Source organism: Amblyomma americanum, chromosome 5 (genome assembly GCF_052857255.1).
Source record: "Amblyomma americanum isolate KBUSLIRL-KWMA chromosome 5, ASM5285725v1, whole genome shotgun sequence".
Classification (NCBI taxonomy): Eukaryota; Metazoa; Arthropoda; class Arachnida; order Ixodida; family Ixodidae; genus Amblyomma; species Amblyomma americanum.
Window position 1 is genome coordinate 183,550,645 of NC_135501.1, and position 27,703 is coordinate 183,578,347.

The following is a 27,703-nucleotide window of genomic DNA, read 5'->3' on the forward strand; positions in this document are numbered from 1 at the left end:
TTGCATTAGGGAAGCACGCGCTGCTGTAATAGTATCTAAGAACAGAAGCTCCAGCAACCCGCCGCGGTGGCTCAGTGGTTAGGGCGCTCGACTACTGATCCGGAGTTCCCGGGTTCGAACCCGACCGCGGCGGCTGCGTTTTTATGGAGGAAAAACGCTAAGGCGCCCGTGTGCTGTGCGATGTCAGTGCACGTTAAAGATCCCCAAATGGTCGAAATTATTCCGCAGCCCTCCACTACGGCACCTCCTTCTTCCTTTCTTCTTTCACTCCCTCCCTTATCCCTTCCCTAACGGCGCGGTTCAGGTGTCCAACGATATATGAGACAGATATTGCGCCATTTCCTTTCCCCAAGAAACCAATTATAAGCTCCAGCAGAAAGATTAACCCGAGCAGACAAACTCAGGGCGAGTTGTCACTCTTATGAGCATTCCATCAGATTAGCAGGCTCCTACTGGGACGTAGTGGCAAGAAATAAAAAAAAAACATAGAATATGAGCGGTACATAAGAGCAGCTAACAAATCGCGTCAGCAATCTTATATCTATCGCAAGCTTTCATTTCATTCATGGTTAAGGCCCCCTCCCTGAAAAAAAAATGTAAAAACGGTGCGGGTTTGAAGCGCGAAAAAGAAGGGTGGTGCTGAGACGCGCGCTTGAATGCGTGCTGATAAACACTACTATGTCTACGATTTACTTTACTTCGCCCGTTAACTAATCCGCTTTATTTGAGTATCCTATTTAAATACGAGCTCGTATTTTATTGATCACTTCCGCTTCTCGAAATCCCCGTTCATCTTGTAAATGCACTACAAGCCTGCATGCACTGTGTTAAAATACATGCTACATTGTTACATGATGGTGCAGAAATTTTCAGGAGAAAATAACAGAAATTGTCGTAATATGGCGTTTGAACTTCTACTCAGGGCACACCCTTATAGAACACAGTCTCCGGATATAATCGATACTGCCCTTTCGCGGCCAACCTGAACGAGTCCTAGATTCCAGACTCAGAATCCCTGACACTATAATATGCACGTCTCTTTTTTTTTCCGTGTGCAGTTTGCTCCCTTAAAAATTATTGCTCACTTGAAAATTACTGATGTGAATCGGCTTCATACGTGCATAGGAAATGCCGGAGGAAGCGGGCGCGAATTGGGCCTTTGCCATTGGTGCGACCGCTACGTCACGAAAAAGGGTGCGCGCTCCCCCGCGGTCGGCACACCTAGTCATCTGGACACCATACGATCATATTACTGTAGCTCCTTTATATTTATTTCTACTTCCTCTGCTTCGAAAGCCCTTATATGAAAGTCTGAAAAAAAGAGAACAAACAAACAAGGCCGCAAAATATTCAGAACAGAGTGTATACGAATGTAGAGTCTGACGCTGTAGAAGTCCTTGTTTTCCTAGCTTCTATCCTTCTGTTCCAATTCGGTTACGGCAATTTCTTCTTTCTTTTCTCTTCTACATTTTGTTTGGACATTCAGTGTCTGCTCAGTATGTTTCTTGGGCGTCTAGGTTTGTGTTGAATAGGAAAAGAAAGTTTTTGTTTAGGTGTGCACGTCGCATGTTTATGTGAATCTGTTCAGCTCGTCGCTTTTACTAACTTTCCCAGTTTTCCTTGAAAGGCACCGGTGAAGCCTCAAGAAGAACGTTCACTGGCTGCATAACAGTTCGTACAATGGCCGCCATGAGTTCGTTGCAAGATGGCTAACGGTGGAGGGGCTATTTTCATCTCCAAGAGAGAGAGAGGGGGGGGGGAACAGAAAGGCAGGGAAGTTAACTAGACGACGCCCAGTATGCTGTTAATGGAGGGCCTGTGAATGGTCAGGTGGCTGATATAAGGATTAATTTGATGACTGAAAGGTCGACTCGCTTCGGAGTTAGGCCAGTGAAAGTTTTAAACATATTAATGAAAAACTTGTCGCCGGCTTTCTGACAGAATGATCGCAGGAATGGCTTAGAGTTTACCAGATGAAACCTGTCTTCGGCTTTCACACGACTCACTCACCTGCTTGTCTTTTCTTGCTTTTTTTTCTGCTCGTAAAACCGATAAAGATGGATTTCTTAGTGAAATCCACGATTAAATTGGCTGTTTGCCTTTCCACAGCGCGCATAATTGCAAGCTTATAGCTTGCACTACTACAGGTTAGAGCGTTTCAAGAGGCAGTTCTTCCCCGATATCACGAGGTCATAGCTAGCTGTTGGCGCATGTTCGATATTTGCCCAAAGAACGAATGCTAACAGTCACACTACTAGTCTCCCGCTCAACGTAGCATGTTTGGAAGAAGTAATTATTAAAAAAAAGTGAATCATGCCAAACTTTACTGCGCAGAGCGACATACACTTCGCTTTAATAACAAACCTCTCTTCCCAGTTGTGATGGGAGCAGGTGGTACTACGTAAATAATTTAATACGGAAACTCGCCCACATGCGAAACATGAAGTCGAGCATCTCTAAGTGTTGCTTTCTACCTTGGGCCGTGAGCGACAGCCCTTCGCAGGTGCACTGAAACGTAGCCGGCATTTTAACTATGCACTATGCAAGTCAGGATTTCAAGCGGTGCGGATCATACGTGAGCACAGCTTTCAAAACAATCATCTAGGGTACACACAGGCTTTCAAAACGAGTCTTTCCTGCTACTAACCCTCTCCTTCACACTTTCAACTCAGACCTACCTTGAACAAATCGTTGAGCCTTCCACTTTTCCACTGATAAGCGGCGGCAGCCCCCACAACAGGAAGGCAGAAAAAACATCTTTCTTGCCGAAGAACCCTCCAGGGGTTGTTGGGATTGCACGTGTGGCCCTGATCCACGCGCGGTCAATGCTTTCTTGGACTCTGCATACATAAGAGTATCGCGTTTCCGCCACAGCTCTCCAGTGCTACTTGACACGAGCTCGACTGCATATACAGGCTGAGCTATGGGATCCTTTAATTTGACGTTAGCTGTGCTGCCCCTAGCTGGTAAGGAATAAGACTTCAAGCGTGTTCGTTTTGTTCGGTGGTAGGTCACATATGAGGTGGCTGCGTGTTAAGAACACTGCGTGGACACAGTAGTTATAGCAAGAGATCGAGTGACCGAACATGAGCACTCAGTGGCAGATAAGGTTTAGTCGAATGCAGACTTACATGAGTAGGGAGGGGAAGAATTCGTACAAGATGCATCTACTGAGCGTCGAGCTAAGCCCATTGATGACATTCCTTTAGGGTACAGCAAGTGCGTTGATGACCGCAGCGGAAGAACTTAAAAGAGTTCTGTAACTGTCAGGATTATTCTGCTGTCTCGTTGCTCCTTATGGTGATGTGTTACTTTGTTACGAAAAGTTACTATTCAAAAGGGTTACACGGATAGACTGGAAAAGTGGATCCTAGAAGATTTCGTAATAAGAGGGTTCTTGTTTTAATGTTCTGCCTATAAACATTTTTGACAAATAATTCTGATACTTACACATTGCTAAGCACACTTTTTTTCCACTAGCCCCGCCGCGGTGCCCCCTGGTTAGGACGCTTGACTGCTGCTTGAGGGCGCGGGTTCGATCCCGGCCGCCGCAGCCACGTTTCGACGGACGTGTGGCGCAAACGGTGCGCCTGGGCGTTATGCATTGACAGGGCAAGTTAAAGATTCCCAGGTTAATAAAATTTATGCTGAGCGGCTTGAGTTGGCAGCGCTCTCACCAAGATGCGGCGGCAAGTGGAAACTGCCCCCTTTGAGCAGGCTGTCACTAATACGAGCGCACCGCTACCTCCACCCTGGCCGTGCTTCAACAAAGACAGGTATGGTTTCAAAGTAATTTACATCAGATCAAAATTTTCAGAGGTCACTCGACCAAGCATTTTGCGCACACTATGTTCCACCGGTTCCATTTGGAATGACGCAAAAATATTGATACAGAAAAGGCGGAACTTTCACTATTATTCTATCTTTTTGGATGATTCTTGTACATACTCCAGTATGTGGGTATCATTTTTTTTCAGACTGAACAGTTTTAATTTCAGACTCCTATGCTTAAGAAGGAACGTCAGTATGCCGCTTAAAAGGGTGAAATTTGCTCAGATGTCCACCACTGCGGTAAACTTATGGCCGTCGAGAGCATAGGTGTATCCAGTAAGAACCAGTCTACGAGTTCATTTCAAGAAAGCATTTCAAGAGGGAGTTCTTTCCCAATATCACGGGATCGTAGCGACCTTTTAGCGCATGGTCAATATTTGCTTAAAGAACGAACGCTAAAGGCAAGAGTAGCAATCTCCCACGCAATGTAGCATGTCTGGAAGAGAAAAATTGTTAAAATGCAAATCATGTCAGTCAACAACGCAGATCATCACAAACTTGGCTATAACGACAAACCACTCATTTCTAATAGAAATGGGTGCAGGTGCGAGCCCGAAGGCTCAAAGCAGTATTATTAAACGAAGACGACGGTGTGCAATGCACAAAGCAGTGTACCCAAGGCCGAAACGCCCGAAGCAGTATTATTGGATGAAGGAGATGGTGTGCACTGCACATCGCGAGAGTTGGTTGAAGTTTCACCAAACCCTGGCCAGTATCCCACCGTGGGTATGTTCCATCGCTTCTAAGGCAACAGCAACAACACGAGGCGTGTTTGGTGGCAGGTGGAGCGCAGTGCACGAATACATGAAAATGTGTGTCTGCATGTGGAATAGTATGTGTGTACGCAAATCATTTGGTAGCTCAGTGGGATTGATTTCCATGCATTAAAGACAAGAAGGAACTGCTGCCTCCGAAACTCCTCAGTGCGTGCCGTCGCCGGTCCGACTCCCATTATTGGATATTGATTTCTTTTTTAACTTAACGCCGCATCGCTATTGCTAGGCAACGGCACAAGATCCAAATATGGCAAGCTTCTTGGTCGGTGCTGGTGAGCGTATGAGTGTTTTTGCACTGATAATATTACGTATTATGTAAACACGCCCGCGCGCGATATCCGAAGTCGGTGATCATTGCCCCCCGTTCTTTCCTGCCTTAACCCGTAAGTTAGCACATGCACCCAAACGTAGCCGGCGTTTTAACTATACACTATGCCAACAAGGAATTCAAGCGGTACGGGTCGCACGTGTGGAGAGCTTTCAAAACAAACTTGAAGGGCACGCACGTGTTTTCAAAACTAGTCTTTCCTGCTACTGACCCCCTCCTGTTCTACTCAGACCCGTCCCGCACAAAACCGCTGACACTACCAGCTTTCAACTGATAAGAAGTGGCAACCCCCCACTACAGGAAGGCAGAAAGAGCATCTTGCCGCAGGATCCGGCAAGGGTAGCTGGGATTGCTTGCGTGACCCTGTGCAAGGCGCGGTCAATGCTTTCTTGGATGCTGCATATATAAAGACAACGCGTTTCCGCGACAACTCTCCACTGCTGCTTGACACGAGCTCGACAGGACAAGTCCGAGCTCGAGTGGATATACAGGCTGAATTATGGGATCGTTCTATTTGACGTTGGCTGCGCTGGCCCTTGCCGGTAAGGAACAAGACTTCAAACGTGTACGTTTTTCTGGTCGGTAGGTCAGACATGAGGTTGCTGCTTGGTCTGGGGAGAGGGGAGGAATGGAGGTGGAAATGAAGCAGTGAGAAAGGTGCAGGAAATAAACTAAAAAAAAGAACTCATTGTTGTTGTCACCAAATCAGTTCAGCTATCCGAAGCTTGCAATTTTCGCGTTCACGCAAAAACTGAAACAATGTTATCTACCTGCAATGAAAGTAATTAGCAAGAAACCTTAATGGAAGGGCTGGTGGCGAGTGGAGGTATTACCCGCTTTGGGGTTAAAGCCGTCGCGCCTGCCAACACTCTTGGACTTGAGCGCATTTTTAGTCGCAATCTGACTAATAAGTCAGTCTTCTGTTGGATATCAGTAAAGAAGATAGTTTTATTATCTAGTGGGTCTTAATGTCTGGATGGAGAAACGAGTGCACAGCTGCTGGATTCGTCACAAATTGATATTTCAAAGTGGCAAAGGAAAAGAAGCCGGATTTTACGCTGTCGACGGGCTGCACTCAAACTTCGTCGATAGGCTGGTGCGCGGGCTACATCGCATGTTACGTTCATGTTTTTAGTGCACGAAATAGAGAAACAACAGATGGACCACGAACATGTGTTCAACTCCCTGATATTCCAATCTTTTTTAAGATAAAATATAATCATAAATGTCATTTACCAATTAGGCCAATAGTTATCGATTTTGATGTGATGTGGGCGACGAAGCTTCGTTTGCTGAAAAGAATAGTGCATGAAATACAGTAGAGTAACCTTTTAAAGTACTGTCGTAAGGATAAAGGCCGGTGTGAACCATATTAAGGTTACCGCACAATCCAGGGCTAACGTTTCTCTCTGGGTGTGGTGCTGGGTGTGGCGGTATTACCAGCCTGCTATGTGTTTACATAGTTCGTTTAGGTGAACCATAATGAAAAGAAATATATTTGCTAACTATGCAAACATATTTCTTTTTATTGCGGTTCACCTAATGCAAATACGATCTGAACTGCCCGCCCTAGCTTCCCTTAAAGATGGTCAGCCACACGAGAGAAATGATCGACGCAACGTTGTAGAAGCACTAAACAGCTAACTTTCTCAATGCGAGAGCTCGTAATTAGACGTAAAGCTAATGATGTAGCGAAGTGTTGTATTTTTTTAGCTACATTGTTACTTGTGTCACTGTGCCTCATAGAAGGTATAGGAGCTAATATCTGACAATGGTTTTCTTCCAGGCTATGTGCTGGCTGTTTCAGCGGCGACCTGTAAGACGGTGCGTTAATTTGCCATGCAGTACCATACAGACGGCGTCCTGCGGCTCTGTTCTTTATATTTTTGTAATGCAATCATCAAAAGGACCAAATTTTCTTTAGATTCGAGTGCACACCCTACTGAAAAATGTATATAGGTTTGAACAGGTCAGCAAATAGGATTATGGCACATTTGGTTTGGCTTTATAGGATGGACGTACCAAAGCGGCTCAGTCTATGAGGGACGCCGTAGTGGAGGGCTCCGGATAATTACGACCACCTGGGGTTCTTAACGGGCACTAACAATGCACAGTACACGGAATTTTCACATTTTTCCTCCATCGAACTGCTACCGTAGTGGGCGGGTTCGAACCCACGACTTGCATGCACTGTGTGATGTAAGTGCACGGTAATTAACCACGGGTGATGGTAGTTATGCGGAGCCCTCCACTAAGGAGTCACTCAAAGGCTGAATCGCTTTGAAAGCTTCATCCTATAATGTTAAACTAAATGTGCCATAATCCTATTTGTCTGCTATTAAAACCTGTACACATTTTTCGATAGGGCATTAGTAAAGACTACCACATATATGCAGCACAGTGGCACTTCTAAGTTGCTGATTACAGAGGATTCAGTGCAAAAGAACGTAATGCGAAGAAGGACGGACCGAAGCGCGATCTGAACAAGTTGAAGTACGCATTTGTGGTCGTCCATCCCTCGTTGGAGAGGGTGTCACTGCACTGCCTGGCATTGAGATGACCGCGGCTGGTCAGAGAGGCCTTGCTCTCAGTATCCCGTTGCTTTTCGCGTAATATTACCGGTCTACTCCGCTGAGTATTTTAACGCGGCAATATTAAGAAGGCCGTGACGGCCAAAACTCTCCTGCGTCGGCTCCCGGCCGTCGACGTCTATGTGAAGCCTCCGCCTACCAACGATGACACGTGGTAATTTGGGGGATTTCACTCTCCCCATATGCCACCTTCCAACCGTCTCCTGTCCCCCTTCTCAACATGTAGGGGAGAGAGGGAGATGCCGTACTAAGAAAGACTTAGCAAGAATGGCAGTGACTAAAAAAAAATGACTCAGACCACACGCAAAATGAACAAGGCGGGAAAAAGGCTTAGAGTACTTGGCAAGCACTATGAGGCTTTTCCCTCCCTTTTTCACTTCTTGTGCGCCAAGAAACCATCTGCCTGCCCTCTTTCTACCATTAGACCATAGGAGACCTATGTGGTAGACAGACAGCCTTCAGTGAACTATTTGTCGAAACACGGAGCTTGCGGTATTCCTTCTGCGCTTGGATTGGGAACATGGGTCTCACAAGCCCTACAGGAGGCGGTATTTGAATCAGCCACCATCGAATGCAGTGGCACATCGCTTAACCGCCGTGTCCCTCTATCGGTAGTGGTAGGAAGACTCGCCGCGACCTATCACTGTGACACGTTTTGAGTAGCTACCGCAGTCGAAGTAAACTAAAACCGGAGATGACACGAGGGAAGATGGGAAGACCACACAATTAGTATAGCATCACATTTGGAATAAACAGCAGAGCGGAAGAAAAAGAGTGCTATGGCATTTCTTTCCCATCAATTCAGTCGATCGCTCTTCAATTTTTTTTATCCGCTCCACTGCGTATTCTAGAACTTACCGCTTGCTCTGTAACCTGGGGCAAAGCATAAGCGTCACACGCTTTTTATGCGTGTCGCAGCAGCTTGCTTCTTCATTTTTTCCAGTTAATTCACTAATTGCCCGCATATACACTCGTCGACCCCTTCACGATTCTCTGAGTAAGTCGCACGGATTCGATCCCTCGATCTGTATGTCCCGCAGGATGCCGATTGTTCTCGGGGAAAACGGTGCGTCTCCCACGCCAATTACTCCAGCCGAGCCAACTGTGAGACCGATCATCGCTGTGAGTATAGCCTTTGAGTTTTACATTTATTACAGCATAATGAGCTCAGCAACTTGAGCTCGTAATCTTTAACGCTCTTAATGTCCGTGCAGTTTCACACCTCACGAGTTCTTTCCTTTCTGCCTTGCAGGCATCTCTGTTTCCCAAACGTCGTGCTCTGTAAGTACCATTGTGAACACACCATACACAGTCTTACACCCAGCCTGTACCACGCTGCATTTGGATCTCTAGCAGTGTTTCAAGTTTAGCGGTGGCTTGTTTGAACCTCGACCATGCCTGTAATGCCTAGTACACAATAAGCTTCCGCACTAAAAAGGACAAGCCCAAGCTTTATCTAAAAAAATTCGTTGCTCTGATAAGCGATGATGATGATGTTGAATTTTAGTGGCTCAAGTGCAGGTTTAGCCAAAGAGCGCCATGGCACGAGCTGTTTCTCTTTTACACAAGGTAGGGTCAGAGGCTCATTTTTAAGCCTATCAATCTATATAAGTCGACAATCAGGCCAAGAAAAAGTTCGTACCATTCTCCCACTGGCAGTAAAAGACGGCGCACTTGGGGTCAAACCTCGCCCCTGCTGCATACGAGGCAGATTCTCAAATTACTATAGACTGTCGCTGCGGTATGTTCAGTGCTCAGGGCATTGAAGGGTTTTAGTGCATATTGCTATTAGTAATAACCCTCCCAGAAACGTCGTGATGAGTATAGGAAACCCGATATAAAAAGGCTAGTCTGCTCTGGTATGACTCATTGTATTGTGTCCGCTCTCAATTTTCGTTTCTCAAACTCGCCTTCCTACTAAGGTCCACCTCATTCGTTTAAGATTTACTGAAGCCCATTACCTGACTTTTTTTTATTCGCTCACAGTGTGACCCCGGCTTCCAGTGCAGGCTGAAGGACTGCCCATCTGCGCCTTACGAATGTGAGTACACGGCTTTCGCTTTATGTATAACGCTACTGGCTAGAATAGTTGATGTGCTACTCTGTGTCGTCATAGACAGCTGCAGGTCATGCTTGTCGAAACATGCCGACTTAATATACCAAAACAATCCGCTCATGCAGTTGAGCTTTTTCAGCTCTCGTGCCCTTACAGAAGCGCAGAAACCTACGTGCAGTCGGGAACAAAAGTTTCTAGGACACGTCAGCTAATCATTCTAGGACCAATCATTAATTGCAATTTCGAATCTTTTCAGTCTAAGACCAATCACTAATTTAACCTGCCAAAGTGCGCAGTTTTCTCACAAACCGATGGGCAGGCTGTGATGATGCCAGAAGGTTACGTGACATAGGTGGCGCACCTACATCCTGGGTTGCTTTTCTGGGGATTTTTCGTAATTTTTCGCGCCCGGTCAACGATGCCGACGATGGCGACAACGCCGACGACGCTGACGGCGAAGGCAGGTTTTCTGCGACAGGAACTCCATAACGATATCGCGTTGATATCTGTAGAGCTAGGCTTACTGGCTCAACGCGTTAACCAGAAAAAGTTGTTGCAGCTTTGGTTTAGCGATGTAGCTCTGCATTTGGCCGTGGAATCTGCATCGTAAGCCGTAAGAGTAATCCAAGCCCTGCTCATGCGAATCAGCGAAATAGCAAATCAGCAAAATATGATCTGGCCACCCGTCGCTTATCTAAATTTTCCCTCTCCACATTCCCTCTCCATCCTTTCCCCTAAGCGTGGCCACCTGCCATGGTTGGCAGTTGACAAGTAAATTAAATTGAAAATCTAAAATTAACTTCTAATAATTAAGTTATATAAAATCAGCTCACTAAGTATAATTAAGATATTAAGGCTGGGGCGTATATTTCACGGCAGAGTGCAGGACTAACAGCTAAAACAAAGAATAATAGCTCTCGCTGTAAAAAAAGGGCAAGTCGCCTCGCAGGGGTGGTTCAAATTTGCGATTTTTCTTTCTTTTTTCTTTCCTTCTATAGGCCTTGTTCTGGAACACCAGCAGTCGAGATGTGGAGGAAGGAACGTAAGTGGAGGTGTTTCAACTCGTTCTGGTTAATTGGACAAAGGTACAGAATGCTTGCCTAAGATTCAAGGTTATTTTGTATCTTTCGCTTATGTTAGCCCGCTTCCTAGTTTGTGCAGATATTATGCCCTAAGGTTTTTGACGGCTATCAATAAAGTTATTGAAAAATGCCGCGAAGTACCTGACTTTAAATTGAGACTGGGCTGAAATTATTCCTGAAAAAAAAGAATAAAATACCCTGTTCACTTTCTTCATATAAATATCGCATGCTTTCAGGATTAATAGAACCAAGGGAAAATTATTATACGCTACAAATATGCGAAGAAAGAGAACTTTTCGTCAGAAACCTGCAAATATTGACATCACTAAGCTTAAAATATCGGTTATGATGCTTTTAAATTTGTTGTTTTGTTCATTCTTAACACGTGCTTCGCAGGGTCCCCGGTGTCGTCCCAACCAAGTTTGCGCTTACCAGAAGACGGGCCTGGTGTGCATAAAGTGTCCGTGTTACGGCACTGATCGTGCCATATGTGAGTATACCCGCAACCACTACTCTTTTTTTCTTGCTGAGCGTCCAAGTGCAGATGCTAGAGCCTGTGGTTAACATCGCTGGCTGCTTTTCATAGGTTTGTGTGCATAGAGAATATGCGGCTAGTATAAGAGATAACACAGCTTGCAGGCCTAGCCAGAACAAACAATGAAAGGGAAAGCTCATGGCACAAAAAAATTACACATGATCAATTTGATCCATGCGGCAAAGCATGCGTTAGCATTAGAGCCTTGATTGTGCCACTGAGGCGTGTCATGACGATGTGAAACCACTGAAGCAAAGGAAATTAAAATTTTGGTTTGATAAATTAGTGTATTCGCATGCTGTCCGATTCTCTAAATCATGAACCTTTCGGAAGTGTGCTCTCAGAGCGCGGACTTCGAGAGCCACCACATTCCACCACCCGCCATCGTGGTCAGACACTGAGTGGTAATCGTGTCTGGGAGGTGGATTTATAGCCGCTGAAATTCGTCGGAGAGAGCCCGATCAGGATTGTCGCAACACTGAAGACACTTTAAAACCCTGTTCTTGTTAGAAAGCATGGATGCCTGTGACCCGACTGAGAGTAAGGTACACAAGCTTCTGCAAGCGGATTCTTGAGTAATCCGCAACTGCCGCCTCAGGCGAAAAAAATTATTGGATCCAAGTGGGCTTTCCAATTTGATCCTATCGGAATGAACTGATCTCATTAGGACAGTCAGCTGAATTCGTCTGTCTCTCAACATTTGAGCTGACGCGCAGTGCCCCGGTGGATATATGTGGCAATTGAAATGAATTTATGTGAATTATTTCCTTGCCACTTGCTGTAGTAACCACACTGTCCACAACCCGGTGGGCAGGTGGCAGGTGGGCCACCTGCTTTATCGTGACACGAACGGATGAAGGTACGCCGGGTTTTCTCGAGAACGGAACCTCTAATGCAATCGCATTAAAACGTGGACGGCCTACAAACAGAGACGGAAGGTCGAGCGCCATCCATTTGAAATACCGGACTAGACATGTCATGGTCCCGACTCACTTCATGGTTCCAATAACCCTTACCTGACAACCAACTCCTTCTACCCAACATCCGACCCACTGTCATTTTTCCTGTGGAGGACCAGGGGAATCTCCTGGGACCTCCGCCCCGCCGGTAGTTTGGCTTAAAGCTATTTTTACTCTTTCCTTTTACTTTCACTCCCTGGTGCAGTAAATTCCACTTCACATTTTTTTGGGTGTTTCGTTGAGTATAGTGATCTGGGTTACATTTGTTTATGCTTCAGTGGTAAAGGCCGAGGTGCTTCTTTATTATTGATTTCAAGCTTCATAGCATTGTACATCAAATGTCCTGCAGGCGTGGACAAGCGGCCGGGACTGGAGTGTGGACCCAACAGCATCATCCAGGAAAACAGGCAGAACGTCTTCGTCTGCAAGGGATGCGCCTCCGCCGTTTCTGTGCTGACACGCTAGCTGCTCTCACGAACGCACACAAGCCCATGCATGGTCTAAAGTTCTGTTCACCTGCCTAAAAAAAATTAGGCAGAGAAGACACGAACATCAGTTCATGGGCTGGAGTTTTGGCCTGTGCTGCGAAGCCTCAATAATAAAAAAAATCTGAGTTAAATTTTGGCTTTAATGGTTTTAAGAAGTTGAGTACATTTAGCACGCGTACTTTTTATGTGAAAAGGAAAAAAATTCAGGGCGCATTTTGCAAGGGTGCCTCGATGAAGCTGGACCGAGGCACCATAGGACGGGTGGGGTGGCAGCGCCCTCGCCAAGCTGCGGCTGCAGGTGGCAACTGCCTCTTGTGAGCAGGCTGTCACATACGCGAGCGACACGCTGCCTCCAATCTGGTCGTGCTTCAGCAAAGACAGGCTTGGTTTCAATGCAGTTGGCATGAAATCAAAATTTTCACTCTCTCTCTATAGGCGATTTTTTTTTGTTTGGATGATCTCCTCTCTCCAAAAGCTTGTCTCTGGGTGTAATTTTTTTACACTTAAAAGTTATAAGTTGTGGGAAGCCTGCTAGATTCCCGCCGTGGCGTCTGCACGGCTTCCCGCGTCGCTCTCTTTCCCTTTCTCCCGCCTCGGGCGGCGGAGAGACGGCTGGTGGCTAATCGCTGTCATTCGGCCGCAGCTCCGCCCCCGGCTTCCCAAGGGCCTTTGCCATTGGTGACTTTTGGCGGGAATTCGGGACCCGTTTTGGGTGGTCGCGCGGCGCGCGACCGTCCCAGCGGGGCCCAGAGAGAGAGACCCCCTCCGAGACAGCGTAAGGTGCGTACGTTGCTGTTCGTCCGGGCCGGCCTCTGCCGTTCGGACCAGTTGATACTCGAGCTCGCCAGCGTGGGTCCTCGATCCGCCGCGGCTCGAGCCTGTCCAGGGGTCCAACGACCTCTGACAGGCGCACCTTGCGTTGAGTGCCCACTCTCTCTCGCAAATGGCCCAACGGCCGACACGAGAGAGATCACAGCACTGCCGCGGGGACAATCTCCTGCAGCGGCGTGCTAGCGGCGCGCATTTCTCTTGTTGCCCGGAGCGCGCACCGGAGCCTTGCTCTGAGCGCGCCCCGGGACGGGGTGACTGTTGAGTGTGGGTGCGTACCGCTGGAGGACGGCGTCAATAAACGTCTCCTTTGTGAACTTAAAGGCCTGTTTCTCTCTCTCGTTGTGGGTTTCTCAGTAGGCACAGGCCACTACCCACCGCGGGTTCGAGCTTCGTGCGAGCCAAGGGCGCCGATCAGCCGTCACCACACGCACCCTGGAGCACCACTGCGGCGGCGTTCAACCTCTGCAGAGAGGAGAGCGGCTCGCCGCAAGAAACAGGCCTCCAAGTTCACAAAGGAGACGTTTTTATACGCCATCCTCCAGCGGTACACACACACACTAAACAGTCACCCCGTCCCGGGGCGCGCTCAGAGCAAGGCTCCGGTGCGCGCCCCTGGGAAGCCGGGGGCGGAGCTGCGGCCGAATGACAGCGATTAGCCACCAGCTGTCTCTCCGCCGCCCGAGGCGGGAGAAAGGGAAAGAGAGCGACGCGGGATGCCGCGCAGACGCCACGGCGGGAATCTAGCAGGCTTCCCACAAAGTTCAGACTGATAGGGATAAGAAGGAATGTCCGTATGACGCTTAAAATAGAGAAATCTGCTCCGGTGTCCACTACTGCGGTAACCTTATGACCGTCGACAGCGTCGGTATATATCAGCGAGAAAGAGTCTACGAGTTCAGGCGCTTCAGGTGCTGCCATTGTTATCGTTAGGTTTCGGTAAGATAAGTGTTCGCGTTGTCGAAGGGAGTTCGTCACGTAGGCTACCAAGAAGCCCCCCCCCCCCCCCCCCTAAACAGGGTACTGTCTTCAGAAAAAAAAAGTCATCTCCTAGGGGATTCGCATCACCATCAGTGCAAACAGAAACGCTTCGCTTCCCATGTTTTAAACGATTCGGCCATCGCGGCAGAAGAGTAGGCGCATGCGCACTCCTTCTCGCTGACCAAATGTAAGAAAAGAGTGCGTCGGTGGGCGGAGGAGTAAATGGAAAGAGTGACAAATTATAGTGTGTAACTTAAGCCCACGTTGCCAAATTTTTGCGCGCTTTAAAAATATAACCTGGATTCTGCACGTGCTAGAATTGGTCGTTCTTAAGCATGAGTTGTGCAGTCAACAGTTGTACTGTAGGAGTCGAAACCAAAGCTAACCACTCCTGACCGGGAGCGAATGGATGAGCGGCGATAAGACACAGCCGTACGTGAAATCCAACGCGAAGGTGATGGACTTCGCGGCCAAGGCCAACACTGGCGTCAGGTTTTCGCTGAACTATTTGTGTCAATCCAAACTCATTAGGCACATTCTTTTTTCTTTGTGCACTTCTGGGTCTGCTCACCCGAAGAGCCGCTGAATGTCCTCATCAGATATGTTGGTGGTCTCGTTCGGGCCCACTCAGCGTGTTCTCGACGATCTACACTGGTGTAAGTATAGTACAGTCAACGACGAAACTGGTGCCAAGTTCTTAAAACGTCTCCGTGGTTATCGTGCCAAATGCGAGCGCCAATCCCAGGGCTGAAGATGTGATCAGCATGAATGGGTAGTAGTCGGCGAACATTACAGGGTCCTGGGGTGCATGAAGCCAACGACTGTTCTGATATGTAACTACACTGCACTAAAAACAATGGAGGTCGAGCCTTCGTTTGCAGCGTACAATCTGGTTTTGAGCCACAACAGGCTCAATCGCGAAAAACTTCTAAGAGGAAATTTTCGCGCCTAGGCCTAGGCAACAAACTTTAGACGGCCATAGAGATCTGTGTTTGTTTTGTAAATAAATATTTATTACCACTTGCAATTCGCAAAACAGACGCCTTATTAGTCAGCATTTGAAAACTTACCAAGCCCTTAACTCAGGTTTTCGTGCTGCTTAGTTGCTGCGGCATTTTAAGAACTAAATTGGCGGGTAATAAATATAACAATGGGCTTTCAAAAGCATTTCAACGTAGACAGGCAGTTGACTAGAACTGCTTAATACAACCCAATATGATACATACGCTTCCATTTCAACTTATATAGTTAAAACTTCGTCACCTCTTTGGGACTAATGACGTTCATTAACTGCATTATTTTTTCATCGTATTGAAATAGCAGAGTTGTTTCGTAAAAAAAAAACATACGCAGAGACAAGCCCCTTATTTGGTCACTATACCGGTAGTTCTGGTAAAATTGAGTACAGCTTGATAGTAAAGTCTCAACAAAGTTCTGGTAAAATTGAGTACAGCTTGATAGTAAAGTCACAACAAATAAATGCGCTCGAGCTGCTTTGTGCAGGACAGCACAATAAAAGCGGCATGGTTTTCCCTGTAGGGCCCACATCCGGTCGCGTGTCCCTCTTCTTGTCCTGTGCTCTGGGAAGTCGTACGAGTGCAAGAATTTTTTGACAGGCGTCAAACCAAGCAGCCACTATTCATGGCGCAGTTTATTACAAATTGAGACAAGCTTCATTGAACAAAACAAACAAAAACATGAGCTTGTCTTCAAAAAACAAGGGTCGCTAAATTAATTACCATTTCGGTGCCTAATTCTTACTTATAGGCGCATATTTTTGGACACCAAAAATTCATCCTTTTGGTACCTAAAAGTCCGATCGTTAGAACTTGTTCGCAATGGATTGGAACTTACATGCACGACGCGTCTGCCTGCAGATCTCTGCGGTTATCTTGCGAAAAGAACAGCGTACTTGTGGAAGCCGTCGCCACGTGTTCATAACTGGCACTGAAAAGTGCTCCAAATAATCCAAACAGGTCTTAGGTTCTGCGCACATGCGCACTGGCAACACCCTCTTTTTTTCGTCTGTGTCACCTTCACGCAGAGAATCGTTTGCGATCGGAAAGTTTGTGAACGTAAAATAAATGAGAAATTCCGCAAAAAATAAAGAAAAATATTAGAGAAATCATAAAATATCATTCGCTTTTACTTGACCTCCTAAGCCAGGCTTCAACGCAACATCACCTTACTTCCGTTAATGGCATACTAAGAAGGGTTGAAAAATTCTTAGGTCCTCTCTTGTAAAATGTTTCATTAAGCTCATGCATAAAACTCTTGATTACATAAACAATAAACAAGAAAAACTAAGCCAGCATGAAGAACGCTTAAAGGATTAAAAAAGCTCGCTTCTGTGCGAAGTAATAAGGCTGCTCGGACATATCATTTCCTCCCGTTAATAACTTGCGTCAGATTCATGGGTGCACTCTTCATAAAACAACAGCGTTCGTTTGGTCACTGTAAATTATGAGCGACTCAAACTCACGCACGCGCAGTAGCCGCACAAATCATTCAACTCGATCTGAAAGGACACACACGTGTATTCGAAACGGCCACTTCAGTTACACGTGCTCGACTGCCCGCCGCTTGCTAAGAGTCGTCTCGCAAAACCGCTGACCCCGATAGACCCGAGTACAACGATAAGCGGCGGCTCAACTACTGCATTCACTCAAATATACATCGGCGTTTTCTTGCAAACGTTAGCCTCAAAGTTTGTTCAAAGGCTTCTCCCGCCTTCATTTTGCGTCGCTGCTCAAACAGCAATAAACTAATCTACGTTTAGCTATTTTATCCTGCTGTTGCCAGCTTGCCTTCTGTACTTCGGCAGTAGGTGTACTATCGAGATCAAAAGTTTACGGGACGCGTGTTCTCGGAAAAAAACGTTTAATACAGCCCTACCTCGCAATCTATAGTCGCCTGGCACTGTTACTGAAGGATAGAGCATGCACGTTCCCGCATACCTCGACATCTTTCATGCGACTACTGGACTACGTGACAGTGAGGAATTAATTTTTTTTCCCGCACACTGACGTCCCGCTAGCTTTTGATTGCGATAGTACATTGGTGCGTTGCCTACGTTCGAATAAATGTGGTATATTGTCTGCCGTCTAGCCGTCTTCCTTGCATCTGCTTTGACAAGATTACACGCATGCTCCGGTGACAGCGCACGCAGCCAACTGCAAGGCACAGGCTCTATATAAACAGCGTTCTGCTGCAGATGCCGCTTCTCAGTCTCTCTCGACGTCTGGTGCACGGCAACTTTGGCTCAACAGGTACTCGGAGCAATGGGGTGTTTCCGCTTGACGCTGGTTGCTCTGTACCTTCTTGGTGAGTGTGATTCAACACAGGCGTATGCGTATGCACGCCGGCTTATTTTAGTGTCCTTGTTGCACGGCCGTGCATAACATTGGTTTAGGTAATTACAGTTTTAGCTGAACATGGCTGCTGCTGTTCATGCGGCACATTTAGGTGAATTCTGCCGTGGGAACAGCAGCAAACATGTTTAGCGAAAACCATGGTTACCTTAACCGAGGTTAATCGCGCCCGTGTGACAGAGTATAGGGGAGTTATATTAACCGCCTAGAAGGTGCTTGAGAAATTTTGGAAGCGACACCTTAAGTATCCTTTTATAGTGTTGATCGACGTTATTGGCAGCCAGCCTACCCGTTACTCATATTCGCGCGTTACTGTACACCATATAGTGGCACATTATGCAGTTACTATCAGCACTCCATGTTGGCATTCCACCCCACTCTACCGGAAGACTGTGACGGTTACTGGACACTGGCTCCCTCACCCGGGCGCTGCCTTGGGCGCGGGTAAGCGAGTGTAGTATGTACCCCACACTGCGCCACCACCCGGGTGGGGATTCACCCGAGCCAAAGCTGTAGCCAGTGGGTTGTGTGGTGTGGCGGGCGTTGTAAACCTGATGCACCATAGCCTACATGTCCGTTGGGGGTTACCATCAGTCTCCAACTGCGCATGCCCGGGGGAGCTCGACGGCCCAGGTATTTCACCGTGATGGCCGTCTCCACGAGCCTTCTGGAGGCTGGCGGCATAAGGTAACACTGTGCTAAAACCCGTGTCTTTCGGGTCAGCAGCCGAGCGCCACAACCACTGAGCCACCGCGGCGGCACTCTTATAGCAACTGCCAGGAGAGCAACTATTTGCGAATAAACGTACCCCACTGGTTTGTTAGGTGAATGTAGATTTGTTGCATATAACGCAGCAAGCCGAAGTTTCTCTAGCCTAATAACGGCGCTTTGCGCCCAGTAACCTACATGGCCCCTGCCTGTTTGGACGTAGCGAAGAACTGCTGTCTGTTAGGCCACGTAAATCTGCGTGTTAATTAAACTGGTTGATGCTATGATTTACTGTGTCTAACGCCCTGAAGCGGCACCTTTAGGCTGAATGGGCGAAGTAGAGGGCTGTGGATTAATTTGGACCACCGGAGGTTCTTTAACATGCACTAACATCTTAGAGTCCTCGGGTGTCTTTTGGATTTGGCTGCCGTCGAAATGCTGCCACCACGGCAGGGATTCGAACCCGTGTCCTTGGGCTTAGCAACAGTTCGCCACATCCTCGACCCGCCACGGCTTGCAAAATACGTAGTTTTGATTTCACTTTCATTATGGTGTTATTTCTGTACTAGCCACAAATTTTCTGACCGTCGCCGTATATTTTTTGCAGGGTGCAGTATGATCGTTTCTGCGACCACCTGCGAGTCGGTGCGTACTCTTTTTATTGACTTCTTGTGAAGTTCATGTGCACTCCTATCGAACTTAAAAAGATGGCCCTGTTAGTGAAACGCTGTGCATGAGTTTATAAACTATAACAGCACTCTATAAGGGTTTAACTATTTGGTGCTCACTCCTTTAACATTTAGTTTCGGACACAAAAGAACCACTCCCGCAAATTTATTTCTAATCGGCTTAACTCTGGGCAGCGCGTCGTTTCGAGTTCTCTACCTATAGCCTCTGGTCGGTCACTCATTCTACAGCTATCATTAAGCTTATTCGCTAGCTTGGTTAGTGACTGGATCGCTCATACACTAGGCAAGTATTATGTTCTGTCGGTGACGGCCTCTGCTTGCCAACTACCCAGGATGCAGATTGTTCCGGTGGGCAGCGGTGTGTCCCACACCGCAACTTCTCCAGCAGTGCCAACTGCGAGACTGACCGTCGTTGTGAGTATCCTCACACGCTCCTCACCTTCGGCAGCTTTGAGCTCGTGTCATTATAGTACCCCTGGTGTTATTGAATTTTCGAAACAATTTCAATTCAAAATATGTTTCCCTTGACTTTCTTTGCGGTGTTTTCCTTCCGCAGGTATCTCTGCTACTCCTACAACGTGTTCGGTAAGCGTTCTCAATATCACTGATTATTTTGCGCGGTTTACACTGTCGGTCTTCAATGTTCATTTGTAACTCAAGATTCTGCGAGAGGTAGCAAGGTATGCAATTTTACTTCGCCTCTTGGTAGCAGTATATGCTATACGCAGACTACGGGGCAGATTTTAGATTGGGAACAATTTGTATGGCTCACTTTTATATTTAAAATAAACAGAAGCTCTTCTGCTAAGAGTTCATGTACAGCAACCTTCAATTCTTTTTGGCTTCCTTCAATAGTTACTTTTCATGGCTTCACCGCAATTCAAGGAGGCGTAATGAAGGCAAGCGGAAATGTGGTCTATTGAATTTTCGTAATGCTGTCACCGCTCTTCTGCTGCAGTTGCCCACAACAGGAAGCTAAATGCATAAGCAGATTGCGCCTGACAGGAGCGATAAAGGTAGCAGTAGCTCGATTACGGCATACAGAAACGGAATGCAATGCCCCAGACTCGGAATCATCTTCATGCTGTGACAAGGGAGGCTTAACGTGATATTCAGATTAAATACTAATCTGGCACAGAGCTGGCACTTCTGTTTTATATCCCTTGCAGTGGTTGGTTCACGATTCCATAAACATAAAATGTGAAATACTTGCGCAGTGCGAACATGGCTTCCAGTGCTTTCCGAGGGACTGCCCTACGTCACCGTTCGAATGTGAGTTTCGTTAACAGGTTTTGATGCTGTTACAAGCACCCTTTTCTACTGACGTGTTTGTGCTGGGGGCAGGTGTCGGGTGTAAACGGCAAACAACTTTTAGGATGTGTCACTTATCAAAGTTCCTTCGACAATAATAATCAACCTAGACTAACAGTTTAGGGGGCAGTCTCTTCACTACAGTATTTGGAACCAGAAGGATGTTCGAGTACTAAGGACATTAGCAGGCAGTAGAGACCACGCGATGTGGAACAATCTTTGCCCAAAGGTCACTTAGCGTAAAGGCATTTCAAAAATGTAAATTAGTGTCGGTCCGGAGGAACTAGTAGTATTCGGACAAAAAAAATCAAAGATGGTATCATTTTTCGTGGAAAGAACAAATTTTCATATCGACGTCAATTCGTATCTTATTTCCATATGGTCGTCAATGAGCAGTTTATTGCTCATTGGCACAAATGTGCACTCCGCAAACCAGGCTGTATGCGTAGTGAAGGTCGTTTTGTCATCTACCCCTCGTCCCTGTGCAGACGGAGTCTGCACCAGTGGAGAAACAAAGACTACGCGTCCTCCCTGCTCCAGTGTTACAATAAATTAAACCACTAGCTCGGCAATCTACCCTTTTGACGAAGTTTGCAGGACATTTTTTTTTTGTGTGCATGAAAAGACTAAGAGAGAAACGAGGAGTTAACCGAAAGAATATTCCGTTTGGCTAGCCTGCCCTCGAAGATAAGAAAAAATGATTAGAGCTAATGGAAGACTCAATGTTCAGTGGGACTGCAGCGCGAGACACTGCAGTCAGGCCGCTGGATCAATAATTGTTATCTTTCACAAAGAAATTTTTTGCGTGCAGATTTAAGAGTACCCGTACAGAAAACTCCTGATGCCTCCTATTTCTATTCTAGGCGTGGTCCTTGAGCGCCAGGATACCAGGTGCGGAGGAAGCAATGTAAGCATACTGTGATTCTCCTTATGTCACTGAAAAATCAAGCGCTGCTTATCAAGCGCTGCTGCGACTATGATATTCAATTGTGTGAGCCTGATTTAAAAGGAAGAGCTTCTTGGGAGTGATAAAAAAGGTAGCTTGAACACAGGCTCATGGACGCACAGCTGCATCTGTACCTTATTCTTTTTCAGTGTTCATTCTTCAATAGAGATGCTACATTACTGGATAAAGTATACAGCTTAATTATACAGCAATTAATTATCTTATCTTTTGTTGTAGGGACCCCAGTGTGGTCCTGACCAACTGTGTGGCTACAAGGACACCGGCCTGCGTTGTATCAAGTGTCCCTGCTACGGCACCGATGAGGCTACCTGTAAGTCAGCTCCTTATGGAACCTTTAGACGAGCTATCGTTGACTCAAATGCAAAAGGCGCACATCTCGGACTTTAAAAACCAAACCACCTAACTAGACTCTCATCGGAACACGCGCCAGCCTAGTTAGTGATAAGATATGACTTTTTGACGTTGGCCTTCAGTTTTTCGTACTATTTCAACGCATATTCAGCGCAGCGCTCACTGACCTCTCGGTGGCGTTTTCATCAGTAGCTCTGTATTTCTCGACGTGCAGCCGAACCGTTCTCAATGCTATTGAGACATCTTGATCAGTCAGCGCCAGGGATAAAGTTCCTTGATGAATGGGAAAACCATTGCATGTTCACCTCTTCCTAGTAACCTAAAGAGCAATCATTGCAGTGAATGTGGACCACTCTGGGGTGAGAATATTATTGAGATATCATTAGAAACCCCATTCGAAAACAAAGCGGCGTCGTATGTCGCAAAAGTCGTTGACTAGTTGAGGAGGCGACTACACAGGCGTCAACAGACAGAAAGGGAAGTAACTTCTGGCAAAGGCATCAACTGTTTCGAATGTTGTCGCACTTCCAACACATACTGTTGTGTCCATGGCTTTCCTACTTCCATCCACAATTTCATTTCTCGCTTATTATGCAACGAGCATTGAATGAATGCTCAGGCATTGATTAGGATTTGTGCTTTTTTTTTAAAAGGATGTTGGGCTGTTCGTGAAACTCGGTACAAATTTTTCATAAAAAAAACAACTCCTTCTGTCCTGCAGGCGTGAACAAGAAGCCGGGCGTCGTCTGCGGACCCAACAGCATCGTCCGGGTGAGCCGAGATGGCTCGGACTACGAATGTGACGGATGTGCGTCCGTCGCTTCAGTGCTCACGTTTGGCCAGCACTGAGGGATATGTCACCTGTACCAATATAGACGATCGCTGCTGTCATCTTTGTAATAAAAGACAGTCGTGTTCCCCTGAAGAACGACGATGCTTGTTTGAAACGACCGTAAAGAGAACCGTTCAAAAGGAATCTATGGTCATACTGAAGTAGGCCTATATTCATTAATTACGGTGTTCTAATGAAAGAGGCTTTACATCAACTTAAAACAGAGCGCACGAACAAACGCCACACGGGCGCATATTTACAACTACAATATCATTGCGAAAACTAAGCGGCCTCTTAAATAGCAAGTCTGCACAATAAGCAGAGAAAAAGGATGCAATAAATGGAGATAAGGTAATGAAAAAAAAAGCTTATCACAACGATTTTATCTCTTAGCAGTGAGTAACATCGTTTCCTTGTCCAATGAATGCAGATAGCGAGCGAAGACGTGTGCTTTTGGTAGATATGATAAACGCCTCAATAGCATCTCTTGTAAGCTCTTGTGTCTTGCCGCAGATGACATTAGTGCTCAAAATCTAGGTTGTGTTATAGTTACGGTAGCTTCTGCAGTGCACTGCCAAGCTTTCTTTGATATCATTCTGGATGCAATTCGGTGGCTCGAACTACTGAGATAAAACTAAACTATAAACGCAAATAAAGGTATCACTGTTACAAGTCGTTTAACAAGCGCACTATGGTGACGTCAGTACACTTTGACACGGACCTCGGAGACTCGTTTACGACTTCGCCCACTTGCAGGTAGCTATCGCGGAGTTCATAAGTCCCGACGTCGACTAGAAGTAAAAATCTACTACTAATTGCTCAGTAACGCAGACTCCTGTGGCTATTGACGTAATGTCAAAATAGCCATGAAAAGACGATCTGAATTTCACTGAGAAGAAATACTGATTGCAATTCCTGTCCTGTTTGTTAATAAGCACACCAGAATTCAATTTACGGCTTCTGGTGCTTCAGATTGCCGACTGGACAAACCGGCTTGTACTCTTAGCGATGACCTTTTTTAGGCGATAGCGTATACAGCTCGTCCGGTCGAAAAGCCGCCGGCGTGGTAGTCGGAACCGTGTGTCGGAAATAATCGGGAGCTGCGTAAAAAAATTCGTATCATGGTAAGCTATGGTTCTAGTGATTGACTGATGTAGGATAGGCGATGACGAGGTAAGGAAATAATTGTAACTATTACGAGTAGATTAATTGAAATTAAAAAGGGTGTTCAAAGGTGTCAGAATTCTCAGAATGAAAAGCCAATGTTTGGGGAGGATAAATAAAACAAATTAGTGTCAGTCATCAATTAAATCAATCAATTGAAAACATGATGCGTTCGGAGTTGTCAAACTGCTCAGAATGGAAAGCCTAACCTACTGCGCTATCGCATCATACTCTTAAGGCGGAGCTTTAGTGTCCTCTTCATATTTCTTTTTGCTTTGGACAAGGAAGGGACGTGCACAGTTCGGTAAAAGCAGCAGTACATCTATTGAAATGATGTCGCGTGAGGTGCTCGCTCTGCGCACACGACTTAACGTTTGAGTGTACCGGGGCTGCCTTCTGGTGTGCTTTTTGATTGCCGCGAGACATCCAACGCGGACTCCACGGGTATCTGAGCTTCAGAGGACTTAGAAACTTCTCAGGAACGCTGCGCAGTGGAGCGGCAGATACAACAGCTCAAATCTTTGAACCTCGAGTTCGAGTTTGAGACAGCTTTAGGAATCAATAGTACTGCATGTTTGAACGACGCTTAAGACGGAGACATGCAACGAAAACACGTGCGCCTTTCATGTCACCTTCTTTCGCGCTGTTAAAATCTGCGATATGACGCCATGCCACCTCGTCCAGATGCCTCTTCTTCTTGGAATTGAAATCTTGTCAAAAGAAGGAAACTGCTGAAAACTGGAGGCTTTCTGAAAGTCCCCATGCCTGGGGTCTTTGTTGCATTGTTTTTAGTCTACGTGTGATTGAAACGCTTGTCTTGACTGGAGACAGCCTCACTGATCCGATGTCCAGATGGGATTTCATGCTGATTTTACCATAAACGATAGCTGCGTACCCCCTACCTCCCTCCCTTCCTTACAGCAGCCGACATTTTAAATGAACAGCAGGGAAGACAGTGCAAAAGTTATTTGCGTCTCCTGTCGTATGGGTATTTTGAATGTTTTTTCCACGGGCTAGTGAGTTAACTGTTCTGTTCCAAAGTAGATGGCCTCCTAGACAGCATGGCGCAAAACTTAATTCATTCAAAACACTGAAATATCTCATCTGCACCTTCCTACCCTTAGCCTTACACAGAGCCTTACACACTCCACTCAGACCACCGCACAAGATTGAATAAAGAATAAATTCCCAGAATTTTCGCCATCGTACTGGCCAAAGAAAAAACCGAAGGGCTCAAGATGGGGCAGCAGACTTATAAGCATATGATTAGACGACCGTAGGTAGCCAATTTTTAAGAGCTTCTACTTCCAGGTGCACAAGTCTTTCGTTATCAATATTATATTATTTACCCGCGAGTGATCGCAGGAGTTTTCGGTTATGCCAGGCTACGATGATGATAGTGACGCATTACCTCTTGCAGAAATGCTTGATACGAGTGGAATGAGTGAATGAAAAACTTTATTGTATAAGGGTTATTTCTCGCAGCGTAGGTGGAGCCCTCAGTCCAGGACCCCAGCGGCCTTTGCAGTCTTGCGAGCCCTGTCGATCAGCTTGAGCTGCTCTTCAGGCTTCGAGCTGGACAGCGCAGCCTCCCACTGCTCCGGTGTAGGTGTGTTGTTTATCGGCGCTGCCTGCATTTTCTGACAGGCCCATGTAACGTGGTAAAGCGTTGCGTGTTCACCGCATAGCGGGCATTTGTTTTCATAAGTGGATGGATAGATTTTGCTGAGTAAACTCAGATTGGGGTATGTATTAGTCTGTAGTTGTCTCCAGGCAACCGACTGCTGTTTACTAAGGTCTTTGAGGGGAGGCGGGTAGGTCCTCCGGAGGGCTCGTTGGTGTTCTAAGATGGCTCCGTACCGTCTAGTGACTGCGTCCAGTTCCCCTTCGGTGCGCGCCTCCCGGTTGGCGTATGCTCGGGCATTGGCGTCCGCACATTGGTTCCCTTTGACAGCCTCATGGCCTGGTGTCCACGTGATGAAGCATCTCGTAAAAGTGATTGTCCTCGCCTTGAGTATGTGAATGGCTGCAGTGGATATGCGTCCACTGCTGTATCTTCTGCACGCCTCTTGCGAGTCTGTAATGATGTGTGCATGGGGCTCGTCACTCTGCTGGGTGATGGCGAGTGCAATTGCTGCTTCCTCAGCCTCGAGTATGTTGTTGGTTTTTATCGAAGCGCAGTTGATTTCCCTGGGCTGGTGATCCACCACGCTGGCTGCCGAGCCATATCGGTGTCTGTATGTTGTTGCGTCAACATATAATACGTCTTTTGCCCCGGCGAAGCTTCTTTCATAGAATTCAGATCTTGCCTTTCTTCTCGCCTTATGTATATCTGGATGCATGTTTTTTGGAATCGGACTGATCTCAATGATCCTCCTGATTTCATTTGGAACGCTCGCTGTGCTATAGATTTATTTCAAAGCGTCCCTCATGCCCAGCAACCGCAGCGTGTTTCTGCCTGTTGCGGACAGCATCAGTCTTGTCTTCTGCGCGATAAGGTGGGCCTCGATATGTTCTTGTACTGTGTTGTTTATGCCAAGTTTAAGGAATTTCTCCGTCGAAGTGCTGACCGGCAGTCCAAGAGCGTATTTGTATGCTTTTCTAAGAATTGCCTCCAACTGCTCCTTTTCTTGCTCGAGCGGTGTTTGGTAGGGGACGCCGTATAAGATCCTACTGACCACGAGGGCCTGTACTAGCCTACATGTGTCTTCCTCCTTCATACCTCTTCTTCTGTTGGAAATTCTTGCAATCATCCTGGTGATCTGTGCTGTGGTATTTGCTAGCTCTTGTTTTTCGCCTAAGGATCCCCTTGTCACCCAGATTGTGATATAATCTGCGTAGATGGCATGCCTGATAACTTCAATTTCTTCGAGCGCCCTTGCTAAACCAATCATTGCAATATTAAAAAGCATAGGTGATAGCACAGAGCCTTGTGGTGTTCCTTTTTCTGGGGTGTTGAAGGTGTCAGTCCTGATGCCTCCTATTCCAATGGTAGCGGTTCGGTTAGTCAGAAAGGCTTTCACATAGTTGAATATTCTCTGCCCACAACCCAGTTTGCTGAGCCCCTCCAGCACAGCCCTGTGACTGACGTTGTCGAAGGCCGCTTGAAGATCGAGAGCGAGCAAGATGTTTTCTCCATATTTTGGAACGGAAGTAAGCACCTCCTCCTTGATCTGCAGGAGAACGTCCTGTGTCGATAGGTATTTTCGAAATCCAAACATAGTGTGCGGCATGAGTTCGTTGTCCTCAAGGTGGGTCTGCAACCTGTGATGCACAACTCTCTCGTACACTTTTTCCAAGCATGATGTTAAGGAAATGGGTCTAAGATTGTCCAGGTTTGGAGTCTTTCCGGACTTCGGAATAATTACTATTCCCGCATGTCTCCAGTCGTCCGGGAGGGTCCCCTGTTCCCAGTGTTTATTGATGAACTCCGTGAATCTTTTGATTGAATTGTCATCCAGATTCCTTATCATGGCATTGGTGATGCCATTCCTCCCTGGTGTTGTGTTCTTTGCGGCGGACATTCCAGCGTGTCTGACTTCTTCTATGGTAAGGGGTTCGCCCAGAGCGGGATTCGTTTCGCCCGTGTATGCCAAGTTGCTGTCGGCGTATGTTGCATTGCCGATGTAACGCTGCTTGATGTTCTGTAGCATTTCCTCGTCAGTGCCTTGGAACTGGTGCGCGATCCTCTGGGTCGTCTTACGTGTTTCGGATTTTGTGGTGGTTGAGTCTATGAGAGCCCTTAGCAAGGCCCATGTCTTGGCCCAACCTAGAGTCCCCTGAAGTTCGTTGCACTTTTGGTTACAGTCACGCCTCGAGAGCTCCGTCGCATATTCTTCAGCTTGTCTGGTGACC

At 46.7% G+C, this 27,703-nt stretch overlaps 2 protein-coding genes across 3 annotated transcripts; both read left to right on the forward strand.

The window, feature by feature from the left end:
* Positions 1-5,337: 5,337 nt before the first annotated feature.
* On the forward strand, positions 5,338-12,865 carry LOC144133138 (uncharacterized). Of its 2 annotated transcripts, XM_077666000.1 has the most exons (8): positions 5,338-5,477; positions 6,722-6,759; positions 8,567-8,648; positions 8,779-8,807; positions 9,513-9,567; positions 10,581-10,624; positions 11,061-11,154; positions 12,508-12,865. In XM_077666000.1, exons 1-8 carry the CDS (start codon positions 5,435-5,437, stop codon positions 12,621-12,623), a joined length of 501 nt encoding a protein of 166 aa, XP_077522126.1. In that variant the 5' UTR covers positions 5,338-5,434; the 3' UTR covers positions 12,624-12,865. The 2 variants fall into 2 exon arrangements, with proteins under 2 accessions (XP_077522126.1, XP_077522127.1); XM_077666001.1 differs by lacking the exon at positions 8,779-8,807 and having other exon boundaries at positions 5,349-5,477.
* Positions 12,866-17,658: 4,793 nt separating this feature from the next.
* Positions 17,659-22,777, forward strand: LOC144133144 (uncharacterized). The gene is made up of 8 exons (XM_077666006.1): positions 17,659-17,779; positions 19,142-19,179; positions 19,556-19,637; positions 19,780-19,808; positions 20,441-20,495; positions 21,398-21,441; positions 21,718-21,811; positions 22,574-22,777. The coding sequence occupies exons 1-8, from the start codon at positions 17,737-17,739 to the stop codon at positions 22,699-22,701; spliced, it is 513 nt and encodes a 170-aa protein (XP_077522132.1). The 5' UTR covers positions 17,659-17,736; the 3' UTR covers positions 22,702-22,777.
* Positions 22,778-27,703: the final 4,926 nt, after the last annotated feature.